The 24,176-nt window shown below is 44.1% G+C and overlaps 1 protein-coding gene and 1 long non-coding RNA gene across 2 annotated transcripts in view; one reads left to right on the forward strand and one right to left on the reverse strand.

Moving 5' to 3' along the window:
- Window positions 1–495: 495 nt before the first annotated feature.
- Window positions 496–1,793, forward strand: LOC105448143. The gene is made up of 2 exons (XR_974193.1): window positions 496–808; window positions 1,054–1,793. It is a non-coding gene; the product is annotated as an uncharacterized LOC105448143 (long non-coding RNA).
- Window positions 1,794–3,077: 1,284 nt separating this feature from the next.
- Window positions 3,078–24,176, reverse strand: part of LOC105448144 (neurogenic locus protein delta) — a 41,887-nt gene continuing 20,788 nt past the window's right edge. Inside the window, exons 4-6 of the mRNA XM_011686529.1 lie at window positions 20,254–20,505; window positions 13,845–13,905; window positions 3,078–8,518 (exon numbers count right to left, since the gene is read on the reverse strand). Coding sequence (XP_011684831.1) covers window positions 6,532–8,518; window positions 13,845–13,905; window positions 20,254–20,505 — 2,300 coding nt within the window. The 3' untranslated portion in view covers window positions 3,078–6,531. The remainder of the gene's footprint in view (window positions 8,519–13,844; window positions 13,906–20,253; window positions 20,506–24,176) is intronic.

Consider the following 24,176-nt stretch of genomic DNA (forward strand, 5'->3'; position numbering starts at 1 on the left):
CCTCATCTTCACCTAGAACGAATGCATCGATGGAGCAACGGATTTAAACCTGCTACGGGCTTAAGTCACGAAGGAAACACACGACGGAGCCGCTTCCGTCTGAAACAAATAATAATTAATATTAGAAAAATATTTTTTTTTAATACTACAAATCTCTCGCGGCATCGGAATTATGCGAAATCTATTAATTTAATTGATGCATAATGTCCACATACATTTGCGAGAAAATAACGTTTTTGCATTTACATAATTTGATTAATACATTTTCTATTGGTATCTTTCACATTGATCCAATCTCTTCCACTGCAGAATAATATCTATTATATATTGTTTTAGATTACGTTTTCGATATAACCGAAGAAAATAACTATCAAATTCTTAAATAACTATCAAAACTAAATGTCATTTTGTGTCGCTTCGTGCGGAGTGTCTTATAAAAAAAAAAAAGCAAAAGATGCAATTATTTCGAAAACCATAATGTCCGTTGACAGTTACCACCATGTACGACACGAAGTAATTTTTCAGGTCGTTGCTTCCGATCGGCATCCGGCGCGACCGATCGGACGTAGGCGCCGAATTCTGTACTACGATACGGATGATGTCGACGGCGATGTGGTTGGCGTTGGTGTGGTTAGTTTTCGTGGTCGTTGAAGCGTGACGGGGATCGCGAAGGGCCGGTCCGTAACCCTATCCCTGATCGATGGCGACAGTTTGCGACGGTCTGTCGGTTCTCTTCCTACCGTAATTCGGCGCTTTCGCCCCGTTGCTCTTCTAGATTGGAAGAGACATCACGCCTCTATGAGATGATGTAAACTCGAAATACATGACGCGCCTTTGTATTTACTTTATCAGTCGTAATTATTATTAGTAATTTTCCTTAATACGAGAAGAGATTGTTTTATTTCTATCTTGTTTTTTCAATTCTTCTTTTATGCACAAACTCTTAGATATTAGTGTTACGCGTTAATATATGCTAATAATTCATCGAACAACCGTATGTCTGAGCAACAAACTGAACAAAATATGCAGTGAATTGGTATTAACGCGTTTCAGCTAATGGAAGAAGAGTGCTCGAGTTTCAAGTCGATGATCGTGACTAGCTGCAGCGAGACGAAATCGTTACTCGTGCTCGCAGATAATAAATTATATAAATTTCGCGAGATAAATCGCGATCAACGGCGGCCAAGTATCCAGTCACCTCTTTTGCCAGTAGAAAGAAGGGATAGATGGGAACGCAAAATGAAACGAATAAAGTCGATGAAAAGATAGAGCGTTGTCGTCGTCATCGGGAGACAGGACGAGGGTGTGTAGGAAGATGTAGGAGGAGAGAGACTAGAAAATACAAGAGAGAAAGGGAGGGAGGGCAAACACGAAGAATGCCACGGCAATCGTAATGGGTTTGCAGTAGTGGCAACGGCAGCAGCAGTAACGCTGTTGCAGGTAATAACCATCGCGTATATAACGACACGATGAGTCGTGGGTAGCTCTCGGCCGATGGACTCGGGGCCCCTCGACGGCTTTCACGAGGTTCCCTAGTTTCTGCCCGCGGTGTACCGAATGCACGATCCTTCCGAGCTTGATTACCCGAACCCTTTTACCACGAAGATGGGCAACGAGACAGTCATGGAGGAATCTTCGCGCCGCACATTCCAATAGTGATCATATAATTCCTCTTATCGTTATCTAATTAATTATTTATTTTGAGTTAAAATATCTCGCGTGGCACGTGATGTAATATCGGGAATTATTTGCTAAAGTATATTGTATATAAATAATACGTGAGATGAATATTATTTTAGTTGCTGAAATTAAAGCGCGATATAAGAAACGCGACAGTTACCCTTTTCTGTTACTGTTAAAAAAGTAATTTCAAAGGTAATAACTAAGAAGTAAAATTTTGCAAATAGATTAATACCCTTCGTACGAACCTGCGTTTTAACGTTCGTAATTAGCAACGATCACGGTAGTGCGTCGCCGCGCGACGTTTGCAAATGCACATGTTTTACACGAGGGACAGCTCGTTATTAAGATTACACGGGTGTGACATCCAATTTTACCACGCCAAGTTTCTCTTTCCCTCATAACGGGTATCAACTACCGCATTTCGCGAAATCGACGTTACCTCCGTGAAAGTTAGTATCTTCTTTTTAGAATTATTAAAATTTTGATATAATTGATAGAATCCTGCAGTGATCTTCCTCAGAGTTCTCCTCAATATGTACAAATTTTTTCCAACTTTATAATTCTTTATTTTAATAACTTTTTTTTTTTAAACTTATGGTTAGTATTTTTCGCGTTAATTATTGAAGAATGACACACTCACACACCTTCAGCAGAGCCAGTTTCAATCTCTCGTATCCGGAAGAGACGACGCATCGAATCCGGGATGCGCGGCGCGAGCGGTTTGCATAGTTACATAAAGTTGTACGGCTTATCGGCCGCTATCTCTCTCGCGTCGTTCCGCGATGATGCGATTTCCTCTTTGCAACTTCGACTCGTTCGACGTCATCGCCGTTCGACCGGGCCCTTTCTCCTGTCGATCTTCCCACAAGCGGCAGCAACAGCAGCAATGCGAGTGCAACGCTGGTACACCGGCGCGGTCTTTGTCGTCGCGCGATGTATTTCGTGTCCTGCCTCCTTAAACGCTGCTCGTAACGACGACGACGACGAAGACGATGATGATGACGAGCACAGAAATAGCGACGAACGTGCTGGTTTCGGTCTGGCCTCGAAAGCACGCTTGGTGAGTGACTAATACACAGTGTCTCGGAATCAAGCACTTCCCACGGGAGCTAAACTCTAGCGGTATCACTTTAAGATCATTCTTTTTTAACCATGAGCTTGATATTAAAAATGAGAAACTACGTGAATTTTTTTTATGCGCTGAATAACTTAGGCACAAATTGTAATTATAAAGATATTTTTAATTACTTTTAAAATTAGATTTATTTTGATTTGCGCAATGAAATAAAAATTTTTTAGGATTCCTTTTATATATTATAAGTATCGTGTACTTACAACACGAAATCTTTGTGTAACGAAAATGAAAAGGAAGCGGAAGAAACGAAAAACAAAAGTTCATTTTTTTTTATGTATCATTATTAATCGTCCACTGTCGTTTGCGTGACATCGTTATATTGACAATTCATCTATTTACACGTTCCATATAATAATAATATTAATAATTAATAATAATCGCAATTGTATAGTCCTACTACAAATATACAGATGTGCTGCGTGTATGTCAGTGTATGTATACGCTGTGTGCATATTAACTTTTTTCTGTTTTATACAAAAACGGGGTACGGTACGCCTTAGAATAGTCTTTACAATCTTCGTCAATGCCTCATCGCGAACGAAAGGCCACTATCAGTGGGAAACAATTTTCCTTTTTCTCGCGAATACGCATCGCTGGTACAAAAAAAAGTAATTCTAATTCGAAAGTCTAAAAGTTCGAGACGTCGTTGAAAAAAATCTAATCGGGAGTGGGACAAGGGGATATGGATGGATGGGAATGACGGAGACCATTCAACGATAACGAGACATATCAAATCGTCCGAAGAAGTGTAAGTACAAAAAATGACAACAGCTTTATTACACATCGTAATTCGTACAATATAATCTCGCATTTACACGCACGCGTTTCTCGTTAATTTGGAGTCTGTACGCGCGCGATGGCGGCTGTCGGGAGCTCGACGGAGTGGAGAAAAGGATTGGGAGATTGGAAGCCAGACGAAAAGGATTGGATTCATCGCGATCTTCGATTAAACCGCGGATGTCACCGTTGTAGGTACGGTCGCCATTATCTAAAATAAAGCGTCACCGATTATGTACGACTGTCATGTAAATGCGAAAAGAAAAAACACCCTGTTTGCGCCACCGCGCGCGAACGAGACCCGAAAATAAACCTGACTTAGTCGGTACTTGCATTTCGTTTATTTAATTATCATTATTTCGTAACAGGAACATCATCGAATCTTTGTTCGCTACAATTCTCTCCCTCTCTTTCACTCGGTCACTCATTCACTCATTTTCTCTCTCTCTCTCTCTCTCTCTCTCTCCCACTCTTCGTACATCGCAAGCGCGTTTCACGCGACAATATCGTCATCACTGTCATCGGCGCACTAATCGCCATTTATTTTTTTTTACGCTGTGTAAAATCGTCATTAGCAGTCATAAATAAATAGTTAATTATCATAATCAATCGTGCAGCATCAACATACAATAATCGTCACTTATCTATCACGCATTCGTGGGCGAAGTCAGCGAGCGTACCGCCGAAAAAAGCGCGGCTGAAAATGAGAGAAGATTCGCAAAAGCCGAATTGTTTCTGGGTGATCTTTCCAGATTTTTCTTTCTCGCATGAATGAACGCGGACAATACGAGTCGATTACTTCACGGATTCGGTCATTCGTGAGAGCGAATAAACGCGGAAGAGACGACCGAATCCGCCGAAATCTTAACTTTGATCGCAGCTCAACCGCCAGTTTCATCATAACTTTTCAAAAGTATATGACTCTTAGAAACGAACAACGTGAGAGTCCATGAGAAGTCCATCCAGGAAAAAAAATATTTGAAAAAAAATCAGAATGTGTTCTCATTTAAAGAAGTGCTTTTAAATATCGAATTACTTTTTAGACGTTTCTGCAAAACATTCGCGTTGCTCGTGAGAAGAGGGTTGCGCCACGATCAGATTTAATCGATTGAGAATTCGATCCGACGTTCTCTCGCGTGACAATAATCACTCCTTCGATATCTCTCTCGCCGATTTCGATACCAAATCATTTCGGAACAAACCGTAGCATCATCGAAATGCTGTTATCGACGACACCGGGTTCCTATCTCTCACTGTTCATTTATATATATTTATTTTTATTCATTTATTTAATATATCTCTATATATATCTGCATAATTTATACACATCTATCCGTTCGTCTTTTCAACGCGAGCAATGTCTCGTCGAACGGTACACGTCGTTTGTGTAGCAATCATAGGATTCGTAGAAAATCGATGATTACTTTTTTTTTTAAACGAAGAAAAGCCAACGCTGCGCGATTTCTTTGGAATTTATCAAATCAGCGAATAAATTTTCCACTATCATGTATCGCCCCGACAGTTGGATGGAATTCGATGAAAGTATGTCAAAGACTAGCTCTACAAGCTTCGCACGCACGGGCTTTCCCTTCTGCATTTACTCGGTACTTTTTTTTTATCCTTTTCTACGAAAACTATCGCATCGCTCAATTTAATTTCACATATTAAATTTACTTGAATTACCGCGATGGAATAACGACGTTTTCGGATTAAAAAGGACGGAATTTTGTTAAGAGTCATGTGCCGCTTTCCATCCTTTCTTCCAAATGTTCCTTTGAGCCGATTGAAAATCGGCGTGGAAAACGGATGTCTATAGGATCACTCGACCAATTGAGGCTATCCCTGAAACGGAGAATCTCAAAAAGTCGAGGGAAAATTTCTTTGAAGTGTCATTTTAAATATCAATTTTCATGCTTTTCATCACTGGACGTTGTCACCATAAGCGGAAGTCGCTCAACGGTATTTTCTCTGAGAAAAGGAATGTTTTGTAAAAAAAAGGGAAAAAAAGAGGCGGTATTACACGAAACATTAATTCCGAATACGAAAAGACGACGTCGTTCCGAGGATGCTAATCCGTCGTTAAATTTTCTCGCTCGCAATTACACATATACACAAGTACTCTGCACACATACTCATTCATTCTTACACGTATACCGACAATATACATGAAAGATCTTTCGCTGTCGTATTCTTGCTCCAGTCGGCAGCTCGGTCACGCAAATTCGAAAAAGAACTAATACCGAGAACAATAATAATGCGACACGATGTAATAATATTAATAATAATAATAATTAATAGCAATCAGTAATACAATAAGTAAATAACAATAATAATAAATTAGTTCTGTACAGAGTTTCACTTTCGAGCACGATATAATATTAATACCTAAGGATGGGTCGGCGGCCGCCCGAGAAAACCGACCGACCCCCACAGCATCGCGTTAATTCTTTTCCTTGTCTGTGTCGCCTCTCGATCAGCCCCGATCGAACGTCTTCGATCAGTCTGTCACCGCTCCTGTTTTAGTATAATAGGGACGACCTACCCTCATGACTGGTCAAACTGGCCGGCGGCGCGGTGCAGTGCGTATTTCTTCTCGAAACGATGTTTATCGCGGAATCCTACCGGCGCCAAAATAGCGGATGCACAAGCACTTTCGCAAAAAAATGTCATAAAAATTATAAAAAAAAGAAAAGAAAAGGAAATAAACACCCGCAGGTATCCCAGACGAGGCGTCCCCGTCCGGAGGATATCGCGGCGGCGTCGCTCGAGAAAAACCGAAGGAAATCGAACGGGGTGGTCTGTCAATTTACGCGCACGGAGAAAACAAGATCTACAATTCGCACACGCACATGCACTGATTCTATTACTTTTTTTCTCTCATGCACTCTCTCTTTTTCTCTATCACTCTAAGTGGGGAGTCCGACGTTCGGAGTCTACTACACTTCCGTCGCGAGCGTCGCCGCCAGCGTGGCGTCGTGCCTGACGTAGTGATCGTCTATCACGTACACACCGCAATTGCTGTTGTCCGTGGCACCACCACCGCTTCCCGGTGGACCACTACTATTACTACTGACGACACCGGCGCCGTTGGCTTCCGATATCGTCGTCGGCCTTTTCATCAGTGCGGCTTCCGCGGCGCAACAACTGTCCGCCGCGTTGCCAGTAGCGGCAAATACAGATGACCTTTTGGCACTCTCCAAGACCCCGATACCGAGACCTAGGCCGAGACAATCCTTCTCCTTCTGGAAGAGGTGCGCAGACGCCCGATGGGCTGCAGCCTCCGTGTTCAGCTGTTTCGTCGTTCTTGTCCGGCCGTCTTGCAGCACCGGCTCTGGCTTGTAACCCGAACACGAACTGTCCAACGTCACATCAGTTTGGAACGACGAATCTAAGTCGTCCTGCCGCGACGCTGCCGACGCCACATTGTTTACACTTTTACTCGCCGTCCAGGTGTTCTTGATCATGTGCGCGTCGCCGGTGCCCAGGGCGCAAACACTACCGCCGCCCGTGCCGATCAGACCATTACCACTGCCGAGGAGACCGCCGACGCTCCCTATACCGCCACCGCCAATGCCAGTGCCTCCGACGCCGATGGTACTGGCGCTACGTTTGCTCATGCTGCTGTGCACCGCGTTCCTCTCGTTCTGCAGCCTCGCTTCCTCGTCGGCTTTCGCCTGTTCCCGCTTTTGTCGTCTCTTCATGCACATCACCGCGACTGCAGCGAATAGCGCGAAAGCCGGTACTGCGGTGGAAAGAGTCGCGATCATCACTAGGTGTTCCGTGGTCAGGCTGGTTTTTCTGGAGGCAACGTGCTTCGATAAATTTCCGGGCCAATGGCCGCTTCCCGAGGACGGTTCTGCCAGCGGCACGTTCGCGGGCGGTGATGTAATCGGGGGTGCCACTACGACACCGGCTTTTTCGTTGCAAGTGTCACCGTGCCAATCGTTCGGGCACTCGCACAAGAAGCCGTTGACACGGTTCCGGCATATACCGCCATTCTGGCACGGCGCGCTCCGGCATTCATCTACATCCACGCTACAATCCTTGCCGGTGAAACCAGGCTTGCACGTACAATGATAGTCATTGGTCCCAGAAGTGCATCTGCCTCCGTTCGCGCATGGTTTTGCCAGGCAGTAGTCTACCTTGTCTTGGCAGAGCCTGCCGACGTAACCAGGTACACATTGGCAGCGGAAGCTGTTCACCTGGTCCTTGCAGGTGCCGCCGTTCAGACACGGATCGCCCTGACAGTCGTCTACGTTGATCTCGCAGCGCTCGCCGGTGAAGCCGGCAAGGCATGTGCATCGGTAACCGTTGATATTGTTCGTGCAGGTGCCGTTGTTCGCGCAGGGATTCGGCGAGCACTCGTCGACCTGCGATTCACAGTCGGTGCCGATGTAACCGGACGGGCAATGGCACACGTAGCCGCGAAGAGAGTCGTCCTCACAGGTGGCGCCATGTCGACAGGGTGAGTCTCGGCAGGATCGCGTCGTGATCTCGCAGTGTCGGCCGCGCCAACCAGGTGGACAGGTGCAGCGGTAGCTTCGACGATGCTGCTGCCTGGAGGACGACGATAACTCGGTACCATTGCCGTTCACGTAGCTCACGGACGGCAACTCCGTCATCGTGCAGGTACCACCGTTCAGGCAGGGCTTCGAGTGACAGTCGAAGAGCGGCGTCTGGCATTCGGTACCAGTGAAGCCTGACGGACACGAGCAGGTGTAAGAGCCCTGGCCGGTGTTGAAGCAGGTGCCGCCGTTCATGCACGGCTTATGATTCGTGCAATAGTTGAGATCTTGATTGCAGAATAGTCCGCCCCAGCCCTCGTCGCACGCGCACTCCCAGGGCTTTTGGCAGCTACCGTGGAGGCAGCCCGGATATCGAACGCACTGATTGCATAGCGAGCCTTTCCAGCCGTTGTGGCATCTGCAACAATACGAGACATGGCTCTTTAGCGATGCTCGGATGCTGTGATTACGAGAAAATAAGAAACAAAGCAAAAGGCTAACACATGTATCATATCTGCAGTCTACGGTCAAATAACCACCGGCAAAAAGTAAAATGAACGACAAAGATATGTCATGGTTTCTACGAAAGCTGAATCATTCTCGAAGATAAATCATTCTCTCTCTCTCTCTTGGTAACTGTATATACTATCAGATTTTGTCAAGACAGTGCCTAGCGAGGTTGGCGCATGGATGGATGACCCACGCGCAATTCAGTATTATTAGGTCTGGTTAAATCATCGTGGCTGTGTTTTGACAGAGATCCAATCGTGAAACGAAGTTTAGGTCTACATACTTCGATATTCGAATTCCTCCAACCCTCTTCTGTCTTCCGTCAGTCACGAGTCTCGAGGAGTTTCACCGGTGACGGACGGAAGGCAGTCGTGGGTGCAAGAAGAAGGTCGACGAAATCCCGGTGAACGAGAAGAGCACTTGCGAGAAGAAGGAAGGAGGAGGGGGAGAGAGAGGGGGGGGGAGAAAGAGCGAAAAAGGGACAGAGGTCGGCGACGACATCGAAAGTATGTGTGTATACGCGCGTGCGGATGTGTGCAATATGTGACAGGAAGACGAGAGAGGAAAGGATAGCACGAGGACTTCTCTCGGCCGAGTCGCGAAGAAAGAAAAGATTCGCGGTCCGTGCGCGGAGGAGGAGGATAACCGGCGAGGGAGGGGAAAGAGGCAACGTACAGCGACAGGGAATATCTTAAAAGTGGATAAAGCCGGTAGGAGAGAAAAAGATGAAACGTTTGGTGAAGGGTGAGAGGGTGGTATGCCAGGAGATGACGATGATACGCTGGTCGGCCATTACATTACGTGCGGGGGTTCACGGAGGAATGAAGGAGAAAGAGACTGGGACAGACAGAGATAACGAAAGAACGAGAGGTGGAATGAAAAGAGGAAGCTACATGTGTGTGTGCTATACGGCATGATGCACACACGTGCATATACAGAGAAACAGCTTCAATGTGTGTATAGGGTGCACACGAGCGCATTGAGAAAAAGAGAGAAGGGGTAGAGAAGGGACCGAAGGTGGCGCGAGCTGGAAGAAGCAGTCATTGAAGGGTGGGGACAGGGGGCCCGGGATGCGAGAGAGCGCGCGAGAGAAGGACAACAGCGAGGAAGAGTTCGCGGAAGGGAGAGGTAGACGTGCGGGACCAACGGGGACGACGGTGCGGAGAGAAGAGTAAGGAGGAAGGCAGAAGAGGGGGGGGGGAGTAGAATTCTGACGGAGCGGTGGGGGATGAGTCGTCGAGTAGTGTGTTCCCACGGTTCGAGCCTCAGCACAGCCGTTCAGTATGCGGGTCAAGGAAAGGTTACCCTCCTCTGTGTGCGTGCATGCGCTCGCGCGCGCCTGCTCGCGGTGCCCCACACTATTGCACGTATTCGCGTGTATATACATCACTACATAGCCGCTCTCTCGTTGTGACTCTATCGTGGTCAGAAAGAGATAGTAGAAGAATAAAGGTATAGAGAAGGGTAAGGAAGACAGGTAGAGAAAGAAGAATGAAGAGCAAAGGAAAAAGCAGAGGATAGCGACGGCAGAGGGGAAACTGCAGCCGTGGATGTCGCATGACTATACCATTAAGTCCTATGTACAAAGTAGAAGAGAGAGAGAGAGAGAGAAACCGCTGCAAACTAATAAGAATAAGAGAAAAAAGGAAAGAAGAGCACGAGTAAAGGTGTAGAGAGACAGTAGGTACTGGTAAAAGAAAAGGAGAAGAAACGAGATCACGGGGGTTGTAAAGTTAGCCAAACTGTGTGCCGTGCGGATTATTCCTGATCGTTTGTTACTACAAAAGACGAAGATAAAAGATGCACCTAGGAACGTGTACTCCCTAAAGAACACCGGCGAGCGGCGTCTACGTGATCGCGCATTCTACTTTGTATAGCTAGGCTGCAACAGAATCGCGACTGTGCCATAATTACCACCGGGGGATAGGTCATGCACTGACGAGGGCGAAGGGGAACAGAAGAAGGAAGAGAAGGTGGAGAAGGAGGATTGGCTCACCGGTCGGCTATAGAAATCCCGCGCGCATATCGGACTTGGTTAAATGTCTCTCTGGAAGAGACGAGAGAGAGAGAGAGAGAGAGAGAGAGAGAGAGAGAGAATGACTTCTCTCTCTCTCTCTCTCTCTCGTCTTCTCTTCCTCCTCCGCCACTCTTGTATCATCAGATGCGAGAATACCGCGCCACGTCCGAGACGCGACTGCGTTCTTTGACCTTTGCCTGTTAGTATGCGACTATTTAAACGGGATCGAATCAAAACGATATCGCGAAATGTAACAGAAAATCAAGAGATTCAATTTTAATATTCGCCAAGAAAAATATTAAATTCCTATGCGTGCGTGAATGATTTATTATATCATTGGGAAATACGCAGAATTTAAAACAAATTAAACTCACCTGTAATTTTATATATATTCTAATTTTAATTCTCCTCGAAAATTAAATGTCGAAATATGACAGGTGTCTCACAGTTCTGTCTCTTCCTCCTTGAATTTCCTTTTTAATGTTCAAGCAACATCGTTCGCTCTCACCCCAAAGAGACGAGAGATCGTAACGTCTATGCATCGTCATCGGTATTCAGGCATCACACGCACGCACAACCGCACGCGGGCCCCAAAATTTCAATGGGGCGTCCAACAGCCGTGATTCTTCCACGTATCACGAGCGCGATATCCCACGAGTCCGGCGAGGCCCGTCACCTCGAAATGATCGTTATCGTCCTTTCCAAGTATACGCGAATATACGCTATGCGACTGAAAACGAGCGTATCGTAATTCCATTCCCGCAATCTACGTAATCATCTACGATCGGGGCGTGTAAAGTGGCATGCGTCAGCCATTGTCGCGTGCACGTGGAGTGCGATCAAGGTTAACGCCGATCAAATTCCGTTACATTCATGTAACGATATTTTTATTCATCAAGTTTGAGCGTCGAATAGTCTCTTAAGGTTGTATAAAAAATTTACCCGTAATGAAGGTTGGCGTGTACGCGTAATATGTACGCGGATAATTGACGTTCGTTGCGTGTCGTGTCATCATAATGATCGTATTAAAATGGTGCACGAAATAATAATACTCGACGAAGAGACGACATACCACATACGTGACTTACACCGAAGGAACATTTTTACACAGTAGTTGCACAAATTAATTTTCTACAAGTCTGTGGAACATTTAAAGGTATTCATAATATGATAAATTATCAAAGCATTTGATAATTTTAAAAATAATTATTAAATATTTTTAAAAGACAATCTAAAATTGATTCGCAAATTATTCGAAATCAATTTGTTCTCGAATTTAATCATCGGCGTTATGTGGTCTCGGTAACGCTGCAAACACGCAATCTGCGTAGTGCGTTTATTGCCATCGTCACGAGAAACTCTCGATATTCATCGCCGGAGAATTCACGACGACGATGTGTATTTCGCAGTGCGGGAAAATCCGCACCGTTCCTCCTTTCACAATCTTTGAGCCTCGCGACGACACCAATTCTAACAGGGACGCTCGAAGCGACTCAAGAAACATGACGGAAACAATTATAAGAGAAATAAAGAATAAAAAATTATTTAAACGTCAAGCACTTAGATCCGCTTTACCGTGCTTGACGTTTTAAAGTTTTCAATTATTTAAATGTATTTTAAATGTTAAAAAGTGGTGAGAAAAAGATTATAACTGAATAAATTATCGTTATAGAAAAATAAACTTAAAATTAATTAAAAAATCGTACATAAATATTAATACAAAAAGATTGAATCACTCTACACGTGGTCTTGTACATATATATATATTTTTCTTTTTCTAAAGATTTTGCCAAGAGGATGATTTGGTTGAAAAATCACGCGACAGAACGAAGCGAACATGGATAAGACGCGAATGACGAACTCGTGGCTGCGGCTAACGGGACAATTAACCCTGCTCGTAAAGTAATTAGATGATTGAGTTAACTCCAAACCCTGGGTTAACGCGACTGCAGACTGAGATTCGAGCCGATATGCTAGCGCGATGCAATATCTTGAAATGCGTGACATTTGAGAATAAGATTAGCAGTCATTGTATTATTTAATTATGATATAAAAATAAAAATACTATCGAAGGTTTTTAATATTAATATTATAAACATATTATTTAAACGCAAAAAAACTGAGGCCTCTCGAAATTTTTTCTATACATTTTTGAAAATAATTTAAAAATAATCCATGGTAAAGATAAAATTTAAAATACAATTGAATACCCTGAAAGAGATAGGAGAATGACTTTGAGGAAATGTGGTTAAAGTCGGATTCCGGAATCTTGCCAAACGATGCGACGGATTTAATCCGGAAAATTCAACAGCACGTCGAATAGCGCGAGCCAAGAAAGAAAAAGAGAAAGACACAAAGAGGAAATGCTAATAAAAATAGGAAAAAGAAGGAAGAGAGAAGCGATGGAATCTGGAAAGGATGAAAGAACGATTGGCACCTCGGAAACTGCCTCGTTAGAACGGAAAGCAATCGGGGAATTTCAAATTCCACTTCGCCCTTCCTTCTTGCTGCATGCGCGCACACTCATAAAAGCGTTACAAAAATATGCGTATGATAATATGCAACGGGTGCGCACTTGTAATGCCGTCGCGAATGCACGCGCCGTAACAGGACTGTTAAGGGTGCATGGCGCGTACGCGTCTTTAAGTTAGCAATAACATTACATTATACGGCACGCAAATGGAATTATTAATTAAAATTGTTGACTTTAAATTATTCGTAAAACAGAATTCGTTTTTATACTTTTAAACCTTATCCTTCTTCCTTAAATTTTTGTGATATAGAATACACTATACCGATAGACAATTTAAAAAATTGAAATGAATCATCAAAGATGAATCATCACTGATATTTCTTCCAGTTAGAGCTCTAACATCTCGCGCAAAAGAAAATGAAACGATTCCATACTTTGTGTGTAGGACAGCGTTACTGGAATCGTGACGTGGATCCATGAGCTGCTGGCATATACTTTTTCGAAACCGCGCCGAACGATAATTTACGATAGGTATGCGCGTAATTATTATCGCGCGTACATGCATACGCTGCGGCGGCGGCGGCGGCGGCGGCGCATACAGAGGAGTGGATGCACCATGTCGGGGCCCAGGAATTTAGTTGGCGGTTGTATGGGGCGGCGCAATGTACACATACACGTGCAAATAGCATACACACCACGAGCGCACGTGCAAGTATTAGGCGAAGCCAATGTATGTATACTCACATGCATTCGTTGGGTCGATTGCAGTGTCCGTGCTGCTCGTCGCATCCGGGCAGGCAGCGGGCTGAAATGAGTAAGAAAAAATCCAAGAGGTTAAGGCAACTCTCGGCGAGAGGTCGATCGCGTCCCTCACGACTGCACGAGCGAGCGGTGAATATGGTGTATATAGATACGATATGTCCGATGGCATGCATATACACGCGTACGGTAGTTCGTCCTTCTTTACATTTCGGGATATAAAATACTTCTGTATACTGTAATTGATTACAGCATATGTAGTTATGATTAAGCTCAAAAGAACCAAATAGTCCAACTGATCTCTCTCATTATTGAAGATTATACATTATTTTCATTTATATTTCTAGCTTTACTGTTTTAGTTTGCACTTTTATTCTTTTCATACCTTTTCAATTTACTTTCTAAAAATGCCTCTAATAATAATAATAATTAAAATTGTAATAATTAAAACGCTGTGTGTACAGGAAACGGAAGGATTAACAGGTGGTGGTACCGCACGAAAGACGCATGACATTTCCTTATCGGACATGTAAACCGCAAACGAATGACTCGATCGAATTTGAGGGGGCGCGTAACGGCACCCCGGATGCGGGCCGTTTAAAGGCAAGGAGAACGACACGCATCACGTGCAGTAAGCGTTTGCTCTTCATATTGTTTCGGTAACCAGTCGACTAATTTTCCTGCCGCATACGTAATACCAGGAAACTCGATGGCTACCGGCCAACTAGCAAAAGCGCAAATCCCCTCTCCCCTCCCCCTTCTTCTTCACGAGATTCGCGAACTAGACGTTGCATCGAACGACGCGTGACACAATTTCATTACCCTTGCGATCTATCGTTGGCAACTCGCGCCGCGTGCAAGTATGTGAGGAATCAATAGCCGACCGTTTGGATTCCTTTCTCGTCACCTTGTTAACTCTTCCAGGGAGACGGCAACGCGATAACTGACGTCGAGTTTGCACGTCATTCTTCAAGAAAGGATGGAAAATATTTAGCTCAAAATTCATGTCTATATGTATTATGGAAGAAAGTTTATTAGAACAGCATCATCAATCATATGCCAGCATTACTACTACATAGGATTAATTAAACTTTACCGGTCTACAACGAAGCGCTCGTAAAAGTAACGATTTTGCTAACAGCAGATCGCCGACGAGACTAGAAACCGGGTTGGAAATAGAAAGGAAAAATCCCGATACGCTCGATGCCGGTGAATGAAGGGGTTGAGGGCGGCAGTTCGACGATTCCGACACGGTTCAGCGAGGCAGGGCCGGTGAGCAGGGCCAGCCAGCAGCAGCACGAGGGCCGCGTGACCTTGGCACCGAGCGCAACGGCCCGACTCTCTTACTCGCCATGGCCGGTCGGATGGACGGACGGACTTCGGCGCGGTGCGGCACGGTACGGCGCGGCATGGCGCGGCGCGACGCGGCGCAGCGCGGTATGGCATGGCACAGGCCGAGCGCGCTAAGGAGTATGGTATTTATAGAGCGGAGAACGAGAGATACGACCCCCCTCGGCCCCGCCATCGGAGCCGCCGCGATCTCTTCTCCTCGTGGCCTCTCTGGCCGCCGCGCCGCGCCGCGCCGCGCCGGCCGTGCCGGTGTATCGTCGACGAACGACCGAATCGCAGAGATTCCACTGCGACCCTCCTCCCTGCCTCCACCATTTCCTTCTTCCCTTCATCCTCAAGTGTACCACCTTTTCGCCGTACCGTTGCCGAAGAAGAAAAGGGAAGAATGGACCTTTTCTCCCTGGCGAGGAAGGAGGTGCGACGGAGAGAAGCCAGTGACTAAACAAATCTCGTAAGCCGCGACAAATCTTACCCTTCGAGGATTATTTACGACCGATTTGTGGCCGCGCGATTTTTCGAGATAAAACCTTGCGAGGTGGGCTATAAATTCGCCGCGTGTTCTTCTCCTGCGGAACGCTGGTCCTCCAAGCCGACCAAAGTGTTCCGAGAAGCTGAGAAGAAGACGTCGAAGATCCTGTATTTCATTCGATGCAATATTTCAACGATCGCGTTTCTCAAATTAAGCTTTCTACAGAGTGTCTAACAGAATATTGATAAGCTCTCGACATAATAAATACAACAAGAATCTAACAAAACGGATAATTAAATTATATTTGTATACACATATAACGTAACGAATTGTAAATTATATTCCGTGGGGTTTTATGAAACGGTAAACTGTAAACGATTGAAATCGGTTATTAGGTCAGACTGGTAACGATGAAATGAAATAATGACGATTATTCGTTTCCATTTTAATGGCTTAACATTTTGAAATACAATTGAAATTATTAATTAGCAATAAGCTAGTTTGTTTTCATTTTCATATCAAATTGACCTAATTAGTTAATTAATTAATATTCACCTCTTACATTTTGTTATATTATAACTGTTATTTTATAATATCATATGCTTTTATTGTTTAAATGTTAATTGAAAATTATTCTGTATTATAAAAATTGTAGAAGTCGATCAATCGAGGACTCCTTCGTTTAAATTTTGGAAATACTTTTTACTCCCTTTAAATACTCAAACATATATGTATATGAACAAATTTTAATTTAGATATTTATAGAATTAATTACAATTAAAATCATCCGTGTAGATATATGATAAAGTTTGAAAAAAAAAAAAAAAAACGGTTATTAATAAATAAAATATATCATAAATATTATATTGGTATTAAATATGTAAATAGAACAGGTAACACATATAATGCACTCCAAGTGTCATTCTCAATGAATCTACCGACTTTTGCGCACCGGTTCTTTTTAAGCGCCTGATCCCTAAGTAGAAAAAAGAAAGACACATCCCGAATTTCCCTTGTTCCGCAACGTACTTATTGATTTCCTATCCATGGTCCCTGATTTCCATTCAAAACGATCATCAGCACCGACTCCCTTTGGAAATAAAACAGGATACCGATCCACCCATTTCTCCCCTCAAAATCTTTCTTTTTTTTCTTCCTTGCAAGAATAGTTGTCGCCATCTCTTGCCTTTAAGGTACCTGTCGTATTGTGGCAAATATCTGCTAAATGTAGTCCACGCGAGCAGTTAAAAGTCAGATGAAAGAATACCGCCACAATTTTTCTATAGGATATAAAGTATAAGCAGGATTCGAATATTCTTCCAACATTTTCGCTGACTCGTGAAGTCACTTATAAGAGGATTGTAAGAATTAGTCTTTCACGACCGGAAATTACATATCTATTGTGATCAAGTTTTTAGGCAAAAACCTACATAAATTTTCGGTTGAGAAGCGTATCCTGAAAGGTAGCCATTATTATTGGCTGCTTTATTTAACGATGATCTTGTTGAAGTAGGTCGACTCAAGCTAAGCCTATATTCCGCAACCACAATTGGCACGATTCGGCATGAAAAGTTCAGTCAGGTAGACCAAAAGATAAAAGGGAACACCGAAGGTACATTCGGAAAAATGTCGTAGAGGGGTAACAAAAACTGCGGGGATAAGCAGGAAGAGAGGGAAAAGGGGGGGGGGGAATAGTGGAGCCGGAATGTACGTGGACTGCGAGTGCGAGTCCGGGGCAGCTGTTAGTTAAAGCACCGTCCTCTCGATGCAGCTGTCAGGGCCCAACTCGCTCAGGCCAGCTCGTTCGCGCGTTGCAGCTGCTCTCTCTCTCTCTTTGCGCGCCCGCCAACAACCCCTATATAACGCCTTCGTATTGGCACCCCCGAAAGAGTCAGACTGCTTACAACGTGCCCTATTCTCGACCGATCGAGGTACCCCTTTCACCATGGGGTTAACGACAGAGTGAGATAGAGAGAGTTAACCCTTCGTCATGTGCGATCGAAGCCGTTGCAGAGAAAGTGCATGTTCGGCAGAGTGCGGCAATCCAGTCGCGAAACTGCTCGATGAAAAGTACCTTCTAGATATCGATTTGGATTAGACGAGGGGGTGTGAAAATTTGACACGAATAAATGGAGAAAAATCGACAATCGGAAAAGCGACTTCGAAGAAGCAAGAAAACATTAATGCACTTATATTAATCTTCGAAAAAATGCCAACTTTTATAATACATAAATCCATTTATAAAGTATAATATCGTAATGATATAATCAAATTTCTGTACTCCAGAATACAATACTCTAGAAGATTAACACAAATATGACATAAAAAAAACACATTAAAAAAATAAAGAAAAGAACGCTATGAAGATTCGGGAAGATACATCGCGGAAGTAGCAAAACCGAACGCGAGATACTGTCGTTTTAGCAGATTCCGAAGAAGTGAAAGTCCTTTTGTGTTCTCGCGAGACTCGTTCCGAAGGAGAGTCTGCCGCGTTCGTGATTTATATCATCGTATTTCCTGACGTTTTGCGGCCGACTGCTCATCGAGCGAGAGCGCGACAGTGATTTTGCCGCTTCTCGTTATATACTGCATAATCGTTAAACTGCGTATGAAATATTGCGGTAGCGGACAATCAAGATTTTTTACGTTTTATTACTCTGGTAAATGCGTTTCGAAATCGATTTTCTTTTCATAATCTTGCCTTTTTTTTGCCACCAAAAGAAATAATGCAAATTAAAAGATGTCAATAAAGATCGTTGACTGTATCACAAATTTTCTTAAATTAAATCTCACTTTTGCAAAGAATACGATACAAGTTCTAAAAGATCGCTCGAACAACTGATTTGTTGAATGATAGCGAGGAATATCCACGAAATGAAAAATAGTCCATTAGTAATCGACGCGCGAACTTTGTCGATCGCGGCGGCAACGAGCAGTCGGTGTCGAGTGCAACGACCGGGGCCGCACACACGGGGAGACTTCGCCTACGATCGATCTTTCACTTCGATCGGATTCGAGAAAGTCTGGAATTCGGGATCTAAGAATTGGCATAAACGAGGAAAGCTCGTGGGAAAGTGGAAACCTCGAGGAACGATGGTCCAAGCGGAGACATTAATCGCTTCATATATTAATCCCGTAAATTGAATATCGTTAACCTTCGACATTCAAACAGGTATTTTTTTATGCGTATTCTTAAAAACACATAAAAAGATATATAAAAAAACACGCTTATAATACTCACATTATCTATCATGTAAAATACAAAAATATAAGTTACATATTATTTTAAAACGGATTTTGGAATCATGTAATGATTCCATCCCAATAATTTAAGTTTAAGTTATGTAAATTTCAGTTCTAGTATATAATATGAAACAAAATAATTGTGCCTTTTTCACGAATTTTTCCTCGCATTCTTCGCGAAATTTGAAGACATTATTCAACGACATTCGGCGGGTCGGAAAGCAACGTCCAGCTTTTGTCAATTCGACACAATCTGAAAACGAGTCTCGGATTCTTTGAATGAGGACTAAAACTACCGGAGTCCCTTCCTCTTGTGAATAAAACCACCTTTGTACGTACAGGTCAGACGCAGTCGGATACCAGGTGCGGGTACGAACCTGTACGCATCGGAGGCCAGGAGCTCCGACATCGACGACTGTGACTCCGGTAACAGACACGACCGTTCCATCCGACTCGACGGAAGGAGAGAATGAAAGAGCGAAGAATGAGAGAAAGATCGAAAGAGAGAGAGAGAAAGACAGAGCCACACACGAAGGCAGATTTTGCCCCCTCACCTCCTTCGTTCACACAATCTCGGATCATTACACGTGCACACGGATTAGGTCGCGGTCGGCTCTCGCAGGTACGCGAGAGTGAAAAAGAGAGGGATGCTGCAGTCAGGCTGCGGGACGGAGAAGAGTAAAGAAAGAGAGCTCGGACGGAGGAGGGAGTGGGAGAGAGAAAGAGAGAAGGAGATACTCGCACACGCGCGAGCCAAGCGTGGGAAGCTGCTGCACGCTTCGGAGTCTCGATTGCGCCGCGCTGCAGCGCACCACCACCGACTGTACCGGGCCTCTCCTTCGCGCCGGGCAGAGATGCCGAGCTTTGAAAGAACGCGGAGAGCGAGAGAGCGAGAGAGGATAGGAACGGTTCGGCGAGTCGCACCGGGCGATTCGCGAGAGTATCGTCGTTTACCGAGGTAGCGTGCATATTCGACGTCGGTAGGGATCGCGGAGGCAGTAAGGTTGCCTGTTAATAACCGCGTACCTCGCAAAATCCTTGGAAGAAATGCGAGACTGCGTCGAGAGAACGTAGAACAAGCAGCCATAGTCTTTGCTAATTCTCTAATGACTTATAATATCGCATCACGATTCATTCATCATTAGTTATTAGTCCTTACTTATAAGAGTAGTTCTTTAACCCTGGTTTATACAGTTATTATATCAAACTGAGAAAGATGACAGATCAATGTCTGATGATGCGCGCGTGCAGTCGTGATAGAGAACGCGAAAATAAATTAGCGGTCAGGACGCGCTAAAATACGGTGCGCTTATATGAATGTAATGTGCTTACGGGTGTTGCAATAGTCGCCCTTCCAACCAGTGAGACAAACGCGCTCGCCGCTCGGGCTGCAGCTATAGTGGCCGAAGCCGTCATCCCTTGGCCGGCACAAGTCCTCGCAACCCTTGCCGTAATAAGTTGGATTGCAAGTCACCCTATATTCGTACTCTATTTTCGAGTGGGCACTCATGTAATTGTCCACGGTCCATTCCGGTCCGACGTCCAGCCACTTTTGGGTGGTCAGCCGCATGATCAGTACACTCTCTGAAAAACCAAAAGACCATGTTTCATTTAACTGACTTTGTTCATTGACTTCGATGTCAACCTATTCGAATTTCTTTATGGTAATCTTATATTGTATCTTAAGTCACAAAGTAAAACATTATACGCGTATATATAATATTTTCTATATGTCAATTTAAAACTATTATATCGCTGTGATTATCATATAGATATATCGAATGCGTCGATAAAAAAAAATGTTAATCGCCAAATTAACGGTGCGGTCGCACCGGGCAACAATGAGACGTGATGTGACAGTAATTAGTAGACGCGACCAGTACTGGGGCAGAGCGACGAGGTGCACCGCTGCACCCAATGATGCGATCGAAGTGCATCGGCCTCAGGGAGAGAAGCAGAGAGAGAGGGGGGGGGGGGGGCAAACCGGACGTTCGTCCGCTATTGCTACTCTGTCGGCGGCACGCATCCGGCACAAAGAGAGTAAGCGAGTATACCACGTTGTGGCTCTGGGAAAGAGGCGTCCTTCCTCTCTCTTCTTTTCCTTGTCTTTTACCCTCTTTCGTTATCTCTCTTTCTCTCTCATTTCATTCTCGTCTTCGCCTCTGGTTCGTCCTCTCGTCCGGTGTCTTTACTTTCGTGTAAACGAACGGATGAGCGAACGAACGAGCGGAGACTACAACTTTCCTTACACCAGGGCGTATTATCGTAATAGCCCGACAGATTAGGATCCGGGGCTACGATCAGGTGCCCTACCGAAAAACCTGCATCTCACGGCACCGGTTTTCGGTGCACGCGCGTGTGACCGTGCGAGGCGCACAGTCGAAGCGGTAGCGTATATCGGGCCCATCGATTCTCTACTACGATCTATCGTATGTATAGTGAAGATCACTAGCGTAGCCGTGAAGAGGCAAGATCGAATCTAAATGGTTCGAAGATATTGTTCAAAAATTATCACTGACGGATTTAGACGATAACTTGAGCAACGACAGTTCATAATTTTTTCATAATTAATGCTTCCATCATTATTATAGAAGAAAAATTCGATGATCGATATTTTCCAAAATTAGTAAAGTTAAACGTGATTAGAAATGCGATTATTAAAGCTCAAGTACAAAAATTAATTTTAATTTTTATAATTTACTCCTTTATTAATAAAATATCTTATATATATATATATACTTATTATTAGCGAAACAATTCCTAATAGTAACTGTGGAATTGAAGTATATACTCGCTTATCAATATAAATTTTCATGTTGTGAACTGAGAAATTTCTGTAATTTGAAAAGTCATATTCAATTGATATTGCTATCACCTGATAACGCAATTTGCTGACAATGAGAGGGACCCTTCGATCACACGCCACTGTGAACACACACACACACACATTCTCTCTCTGTTCATTGTGCGCATCAAGAAGAAAGAAGGAGTGAAGAAACGAATGAGCGAGGAAAAGAAAGAGCGAGGAGGGAACAAAAGGACGAAGGTTTTCGCCGATGGCGTGCCCGAGGATACTTAAGGAGGGAGTCAGATCAGCCTCTCTTCCCAGAAGGGAAGTGGCTGTCGGCGAAACGGGAGTCGGGAATGAAAGAAAGAGAGAGAAATAGGGGAGGATGTGTATGTGTGTGTGTGTGTGTGCGTAAAAAGAGGGAGAGGTAGTTTACTGGACTATCTTCCCAGGTGATGCTGTTATGAGTTCCGAAAACGCCGATCTTCGTACGCCACACTGTTTCACGTTCGATCTCGAGAGAGAGAGAGCTCCGTTACTCGAAATGTGCGGAGCAATACATAATCAAGAATGAATCGGTTCATAAAGCTTTGTAAAGATGTATATTTCTACAGGGACGAATTGATTAACTAATTAGCAATGCAATGTCCCAAATGCAATATTACATTGACGTTTCCGCATTTTATATTCAGTTCTAACAAGAATTTATAATTATCCTTATCAGCAACATCTTCATTAAACAGTACATATTTAGGAAATATTTGTTATATTTTTTTTACATATTCTAAAATCTAACAAATGCTTTTAGGACACGAATGTGCAAGATGCACGCGCAAGGGGATAGAAGTTGACGTTCCGATGCGTAGTCAGTATTCGCGAAGATGCGCGGAAAAAATTAATCCACGTTTACATTCGCTGGAAGGTGATTACGTTGCGCGCTACCGGCCCGTGTATCGGGCCAAAGTTACAACTTCCTGCTGCTGTTTCCTCCGGACGTATTAGGATGGACATTCGCTATGCCACGAGAGATCGCTGCCGCTCGTTTCTACTTGACCACCGTCCGCGCACGTATACACCCGGTAAACACCCGGCGTGCTCGAGGCCAGGCCGATTCAAGGTATTCATTAACGACGCGCAGCGCCGGCGCGTAGCCGACATTTTCTATTGTTCATTCAGAAACGAGCGGCTGCCGAAGAAGTATAGCCCCCGAGAGAAAGAAGGAGAAAGAACTGGCACGTAGCCAGCGGCGTTTTGCCTCCGCCGCGCTGTTTCTGTGCGCGAAAAAACGACGCGCCGATTATTTAGCAAAATGGATCGTAAAAACCCGAACGCGGCGGATTAACTTCCGAAACGCCGCCGGCTCCGCCCCCACTGAAGTTTAGCAGGTAGTCAACCTATCGGTCACACAAAATTTCGACAATTCCAATGTAGCTCCAATCATTTTCTAAATATATTCTAACTAATAAATAAATATAATCTCAGGTAACATAAAAAAATAAATTTTAATTTACCAAAAAATCTCGTGAAAATTAAATCATATTACGGATTAATAATAATCAAGATTTTAAGAAAATGGATTTATTATTTTTCATTGACTTTCTCAAGGCGTAGCTCGACGATCTTTTCTTTCTTTCTCTCTTTCGCCGGTTGACACGTGGAGTGCGCAAGGAAGGCGACCAATTATCACCGTCATTATTATCATGAAAGAAGGCAGGTGCGCTCTCCTGAGTGCATCGGGCGATGTGCAGCGAGCGAGTCGCGGCGTACAACGGTGTTCTGTTTGTGGAAAGAGAGGAGGGGGGAGAGAGGGAGAGAGAGAGAGAGAGAAAGCACGAGAGACCGGCCAGGAAAAAGCGGTTGACAATCGATGGTGACGTAAGTCACGTGTGGAACCACGACCACTGTTGGAGTTCCTTTCGCTCATATTGTACGTGTATATGTGCATGCGTACGCATCGCGAAGAGCTAACGCGCTATATCAATTGGGAATGAATAGGATACTCTCAAGTCGAGTGTCAGTCTGTCCAATGCGTCCCGGACACATTCAGTCGGCGCAACGGAAACAAATGGCATACATTACACGAGAGAGACATTTTATCTATACAAATTATAATTTTTCGATAAATTCAGAATTAATTCTTGGCTGAAAGAAATTGGTAGATTTCGGCGACTTAATTATCTTATAAAACAAGATTTCTCAGTTATCAATCAATCTTAAATAAACTGGTAGTCTGAATTCGAGAATTGTCTCTTGACACCGAAAAAATCAGAAGCGAAAACGATGTTTGATGTTAGTCTGTTCAAATTTTTTTTCCGTAAGAAGTAGCTCCAGACAATATACGATTCTTCATGGAGATACACATCGACGGTTCCGGAACGTCCACCTTGTAGTTAACGAACCGACGGCGATATTACGAATCGTAGGAACGTACCGTTTCCTCAAATGCGTGCGTTAAAGAAGCGTTTAA

This window comes from Wasmannia auropunctata, unplaced genomic scaffold (assembly GCF_000956235.1).
Source record: "Wasmannia auropunctata unplaced genomic scaffold, wasmannia.A_1.0 LD336088.1, whole genome shotgun sequence".
NCBI classification, from domain to species: Eukaryota; Metazoa; Arthropoda; class Insecta; order Hymenoptera; family Formicidae; genus Wasmannia; species Wasmannia auropunctata.